The sequence below is a fragment of the Notechis scutatus genome, chromosome 3 (genome assembly GCF_049901735.1).
Source record: "Notechis scutatus isolate UNSWTSFEM ecotype Mainland chromosome 3, rNotScu1.2, whole genome shotgun sequence".
Lineage (NCBI taxonomy): Eukaryota > Metazoa > Chordata > Lepidosauria > Squamata > Elapidae > Notechis > Notechis scutatus.
In genome coordinates this window covers 120,854,802-120,861,783 of record NC_142011.1, presented here as the reverse complement: position 1 = coordinate 120,861,783, position 6,982 = coordinate 120,854,802, and the positions used below count along the sequence as shown (strand labels likewise).

General features: G+C 40.7%; 1 protein-coding gene across 1 annotated transcript in view; it reads left to right on the top strand.

Annotated features, from left to right (window-relative positions):
- Positions 1–6,021: 6,021 nt before the first annotated feature.
- Positions 6,022–6,982, top strand: part of ICE1 (interactor of little elongation complex ELL subunit 1) — a 35,293-nt gene continuing 34,332 nt past the window's right edge. The window contains exon 1 of the mRNA XM_087961115.1: positions 6,022–6,266. Coding sequence (XP_087817241.1) covers positions 6,174–6,266 — 93 coding nt within the window. The 5' untranslated portion in view covers positions 6,022–6,173. The remainder of the gene's footprint in view (positions 6,267–6,982) is intronic.

The following is a 6,982-nucleotide window of genomic DNA, read 5'->3' as shown; positions in this document are numbered from 1 at the left end:
ACCCAGTCACATGACCAAGCCACACCCACCCAGTCACATGACTACCGAGCCACACCCACCAACTAAGCCTTGCCCACAGAACCGGTAGTAAAAAAATTTGAATTCTACCACTGATCACGTTACAATCACGTGATATATCTGGCCGAGCGTGGCCTGCATGTGGTGCATCCAGCCCGTGGACCACCAGTTTGACACCCCTGTTCTAGAAGATGCTACAAGTTCCCACTGAAGAAATGATGTCTTTCTAATAAGCAGAATATATGCTAGGGCTAGGCTACTGTGTGAAGATATAGGAAGACCCCCAAATCCAGCAGAACCTAAAGCAGCTGCAAAACAGTGAATCAACGTAGGCAACTCCATTTGGGTGAGCAAAGGGTGCATATGCCCGCTGCTCACAGAGAACCACCTTCCTTCCTCCCTCCCACCCCCAGGCAGGTCTGCAAATGTTGAGGAACTCTGCCATAAAATAATCCTGGCCGTAACACTGTATTAAAAGTTCTTTGTCATCTTGTCAATTCAACAACACTTCAACTTTTTTTTCTCTTTTGGCTACTTTCAAATTTGGGACTATAAATCCATTTTACTGTGGTCTTTGATTCAGAGAACAATAGTATGACTCCAGGACGATATTTCCATAACATTCAGTTAGTGTAATTCTGTCAGTGAATGTGTTCTTCCTGTCATTTTAGTTTATTAAACTCGGTAGTTTCTTTCAGACACAGAACAACGTGCAGTAAATTACCATTTATTATCAATAACATAAATGCCTACACTTGGAAGGAGATATTTGCCAGACTACCATCAGATATAGTTACTCAGTCTTGTTAATGGTTCTTTCCTTGCTTTCTTTTCCCCCTTTTTCCTTTCCGTTTAAAAGGTCTTTATGTAACAGCATCACTATCAGCATCATTTTTCCTCCAGGCTAGTTAATTACTATCAGTTATTATGATAACACTGACAGAGATAATAATGTACAATTCTCTCTAAATACAGATTTATGAGATGAAGTGGACTGATAGGAGAATCATTATTGGACTGGAATTTCCTCTATTACAGTTATCAGGCTGCCCCCAACTTTTTCTGCTCGCTGCTACTTCAACAGTGCTATTATAATACCGAATAGAAGCTCTGGTGCAATCTTTGGTGCCATCTGCAGTATGTTGTCTGGAATGTCAAACTTTCCTTGAAACTGCTACAAATAAAAATCCATTGATAAAATGTTCTTTGTGTTTTCTTTATCTGTTTTATTTGTCTCCCATCAAAAGCATTAAAACAAACAAGAGTTTACAATTTCAATTTCTGAATCCAGACTTCTGTTTACTTATAATTTTTCCATCTTGAAACAGACATGTAGAACTTGCAAATGGTTTAATGAAATATCCCATGAGTGCTTTTAAGTGTTGAGAAGCTACATCATTGTTTTCTTCCCATTATGACTTTTTTTATAGATGCCACTGCCTGTGGGAAACCATAGAGCAATAGCCTAGTTATCAAATTAGCCCCTCACATGACTTTCTGAATGTGGCCAATAGAAAGGAACAGACACATTTTTAAACAGTGTTCCTGAGTCCTATCTGCCAGACATCCCAAAAACAAACCATTATGGTGTCAAAGCATGCTGGATGGTCCTGGAAAACTAGGAAGGTAGATTGTTCTGTATTATTTTTACTATGAATAATTGTTGCTTCTGGTTGGAAACTGGAATGTCAAAGAAATAATCTTGAGAAGAAAAACAAAGTTGTATTGCATAGCCCAGGAAATTGACATGAAGCAGGAGAATAACTTGCACATTTCTATCATATTTCTATATTGCTAATACATGTTTCTAATATGTTTCTCAACAATCAAAAAGATGCCTATATATACATGGATAAACACAGAAGTCAAACTGACTATATTAATTGTATGAGGAAGTATTCAATTATAACAGCAAAGATGGAGGCAGGGGCTAACTGTACAACAGATTGTGGACTGTTCATATGCAAGTCCTAGATAAAGCTACAATGGAACAAGAAAACCAACCTGTTTCCATGTTACAATGTTGAGCACATTTATGTACTACTGAAATACTCATATCTATTTGTAACCTTCAATTGGGTGAAATAGTGCACCATAGGGCAACAAATTTTGAATCACATATCTCACACGAACTAAATTACAGAATACCACCAAATCCAGGACTTCTGTGGAAAAGAAATTTGGGAAATTGTGGCCACTTCAGCACCACTGCACTGCTGTTGCTTCAGTATCGCCATGCTACTACGGTCAACCATAGTCACATCATCCTCATTTCTAACAATCCTCCACAGCTTCTCCCAAGGCAACTGCTGGCTTCTTCATTGAAGGTTGCAAGTTGCTCAGGTGATTCTCCCCCAACTTCAATTTTCACACTCCACCACACCATACTCTTCCCAACCTGCACTGCATCCCATCATGCAACCCTGTATGTTTCTGATTTGCACTGCACTTCTGTGCGCCCTTCAACTTTCACCACACTCCTGCATGCTCTCCCCAACCTGCATGGCTTCTCATGCACTACACAAAGCTTTTCTAAGCTACAATGCACCCTTGCGTGCCCTTCCCAACCATTCCCTCCCTGACCCACGTATCACCTCTTGTATACACTTCCCAAATCACAGCTGCATCCTGTGCCCTTTTTGATCCCCATGACATATTTCATGTACCCTCACACACTCTTTCCATTCCTCTTAACCTCACATGTCCACCCTAACCTGTGTAGCACCCTTTTTATTAAGTCAATGGGAAAGTGGGAGAGAGGGAGGGAAGGAGGAAAGAAGGGGAAGGAAAGGGAAGGAAAGGGAAGGAAAGGAAAGGGAAGGGAAGGGAAGGGAAGGGAGGGAGGGAGGAAGGAAGGAAGGAAGGAAGGAAGGAAGGAAGGAAGGAAGGAAGGAAGGAAGGAAGGAAGGAAGGAAGGAAGGAAAGAAGGAAAGAAGGAAAGAAGGAAGGAAGGATTTTTGACACTGTGTTGGAGTTTCCTACAAGGAATGTGATGTGCAGACTCTATTAATGAAAGTCAAGGAGCACTCTGAAACAAAAGTGGGATTAAGATAAATATAAAGATGACCAAATTAATGACAGATACAGGAACCAGCCTTAGAATTGACAATGAAGATATTGGAGTGGCAGATAGCTTCTGGAATCAGTAGTCGAGAAATACATCACAGACAGTAGCCATGAAGGCCTTGAATAACATATTCAAATGCCAAGATGCATTAATATCTACCAAGATCAGAACTCTTGGACTCCGAAGAAACAGGATAGAAAGATTATTTTTGAAACTTGAAAAAACTCTGGGTAAGCAAGAAAACAAACAAATGGATCACTGAATAAATCAAATCAGAGCTCTCAATTGAGACACACATTACCATGCTTAAAGTATTATATTTGGGGCATATTGTGAAAAAATTTGCTGCTGAGAAAGGTGAAATAACAGCGAAGAGGACAGCCAGCAGCAGCGTGAAGGGACTGAATTAGAGCAGCATATCAGTACACTATTGGAAAGCCTGAAAGATCAGACTGAGAACAGATCATCATGGAGAAAACCTTATATGGTTGCTAAAAGTCAACACCAACTTGGTAACACTTTGGGAATGTCAGATTTAGTTTTTAAAAATTAAACCATCCTATGGTTTATTATATGTCAGATCTTGAAAATAAATGCTTATAGGTATCTATAAGTAAAGGGTAAAAGGAGAGTGCAAAAATTGGTATACTATTCAATAGTAAAAAAAAATGATTTGACAATCCTGGCAAAATTATACACATCAGATCATGAAGAGTTGGAAGTAGACTGGACAACTGAGTAACAAACAATTTTTTTTTAAACAAAACTTCAGTTTCCAAAATACACTAATTTCTCCCAATATACCTAAACACAGCTTGAATCTTTGGATGGGTAGATTCACTTTTTGATTTAGCATCTTATACTTATCAAGAAATCCAATTACAAAGATATTGTAAAAAAATTCTGAGGAATGCGCATTTTTTTCCATTCAGACCTTTCACTCTGCTATAGGCAAAGTTTAAAGAGATGGACTGGGCAATAACCTGACATTTTTTAAATTTAGTTTTTATCCTCTAATTTACCAGGCAGCCCAAACAGCAACAAATTTCTGTAACTGTTCTATAACCTATGGGGCCTATTATGGATCTCTGATCATTGCAAAGTTCAATGATACAACATTTCCCAAAGCGTATCTTGTATTATTTGGATCTAAGAATAGGCAAGGACCATGCTATGCCTGATTTCTAAAAGAGTGCAACATAGGGGGAGAAAACAAGGCACAGGTGGTCAGGACACAATCACAATTCACTTCTCATGATTGCTAATTACTAACTCAGGTGCAAGAGGTAAGTACAAATGCTCAGAAAGATAAGGCCTAATTGGTCTGAGGGAAAAAACCCAGGTTCCAATCAAGATAAGTACACACTTCTTTGGATTCCAGCTGTTAGTCATTATTCATCCAAGCAGTTTGCTATGAACTACTATAGTCTCAAAAACCAATGGAATATTTGCTATGAACTAATCTCCCAAAAACCAATGGAATATTTTTTTACAATGAAGAAGAGAGGAGTCTTTTGATTCATCTGACTCCTCTTCTTCATTATAGAAATATTACATTGGTTTTATTGCATCTTTCACATACAGGAAGGAATTATAGGTAATGAAGCTGAAAAAAAACAGATGTTGTGGACTAAAATAAAAGCAGGGGACTTTTATTATTTATGGAATTCCTTTCAGATTTCTGGGAAAATACAAGAAGACTGGATTTGGAGACCTTGGGTGTGAGCATTCTGGAAGCATGACTTATGAGCACCACTTCAATTTTTCCACAGGGTCATTTAAAGTCTTTCTTCAACATATCTTCAAATATATAATTATTTTGCTTACCCAAAATATATGCATTTTAGTGTATGAATCCTCACGAATTAAGGCAAACATATGCCCCAGGATAATGTTGCAGGATCCAATCTGAGTCTGCACGGGGATCACTGGAGAGAGAGAGAGAGAAAGGGAAGTTCCTTGAGGATGGGCTCCAGCACCAATCCAAAAGCTTGGAAGAATAAACCTCTGGTCCCAGTGACCGACTCAGATTGGATTCGGTATAAAATTCTGCCTGCGGTTTTGTGTTTTGCTAAGGACGGCCCTAGAGTTCCCATTAAAATGTACCGTCTTGCTAACTGAATGATCCCAAAGCAAAATCTGTAAATCAGTTCAAAATGTGTATTAGGACAATATCTTTATTCGACCAGCTCAAAGGTCACAACTTTTGCAAGCTATTGAGATCCCCAGACTCTTCATCAAGTAAAGGGATGTTTTTTAAAATGCTAAGCGCACGGAGAGAGAAAGGGGAAAACTGCATTGTTGATATCCATACCTAACGAGCAGTCTTCCCTGCCTGCTCGAGTTTCTTCTGTTCTTTGGAATTATTTCTCCTCCTCTAGATTGCCTTGGTATTGCTTCTCCCCTTAGCACTCCTTGTATCAGAACATGATGTCTGTCGCTACTGTCTTTTCTACACTTAGGATCCCGGTTCAGATAGGATTTTAAAAAGTTCGCTTTTGTTTGATGCAGTTCCAGATTTCATTTATTCTTGGCTGGAAATTGCATCTGACCCTCGAGGAACATAGTAACACATTCCAAAACACAGGGAATTTTAATTTAAAATTAAAATTTACATTTACGTGTGATTATAATGAAATACAAAAGTTAAATTTTATTTACTGGTCGTATTTCCATCCTGCTATCCGTTTGCAAAAAAAAAAAAAAAAAAAGCTGAGAGAGTTTACAACTTTCTAACAGAACCGCCCATGCGAAGATAACATCATCCATTACGAAAACCCGCGTCTTAGGTTCAAGGCCTAGATTTGAGAAAGCGAAAGTCAAGGTTGCATTGGGAGGGTGGGAGGGAGTTACAGTCCGCCGATTGGGCTGCGGGCATTTTTTTTTTTAATCAGGCACTGCGCGAGACAGCTAATCGCAGCGCCGGCGAAGGGTCTTTCTTCCCTCTTGCGTCGCACTTGCTTCTCGGGAAGATTTCGCTTCTTACTGCTACCGCTACCGCTACCGCCGCCGCCGCCGCCGCCGCCGCCGCCACCGCCCGAGGCTTGGAACGGGCGACGGATGGGCCGCCTGCGCTGCGTTGGGAATCATGATGCCCGGGGAGACCCCGCCGGCGGCCAATACGGCAGCGATCGCGGTGGAGGCGGCCACGGCCTGCGCCAACTGCGGAGCCCTTCAGCAGGTGGAGCTCTTAATCTTTTGCCCCTTTGCCCGTGGCACCCCATTGTGCTGGGTGGGGAGGGGTGGTTACTGGAGTGGGCAGTCCTGTTTTAAGACGGCCTTATTGAATTAATGACCGGCGGTGTTTTAGGGACGGGGCGAAGTGCGCGTGGAGCAAATTGGTGTGGTGAATGGTTCGGTTTCCTGGGGCTCTCTTGAAGTTCCCAAACACCTTTGCTTCCTCCAGCATGGGGTGAGCTGTCCACTTTTGTATTCATCAGGAGACAGTTTTAACAGAAGGGACCTTGGAGGTCTTCTAGTCCAACCCCTTGCTCTAGCAGGAAACCCATTGATTAATTGTTCTAACTGTCAGGAAATTTCTCCTTAGTTCTAGGTTGCTTCTTTCCTTGATCAGTTGCTTTTTGTCCTACCCTCAAGTGCTTTGGAGAATAGCTTGACTCCTTTTTGGTGGCAGCTCTTCAAATATTGGAACACTGCTATTGTGTCACCTCTTTTCATCAAGCTAGACATACCCAGTTCCTGCAACTGTTCTTCATATGTTTTAGCCTCCAGTCCCCTATTCATCTTTGTTGCTTTTCTCTCACTCTTTCTAGAGTCTCAATATCTTTTTTTATATCACGGCAACTGAAACTGAATGCAGTATTCCAAGTTTGGTCTTGCCAAGGGCATATAAAATGGTATTAACACTTCACATGATCTTGATTCTATCCCTGTATT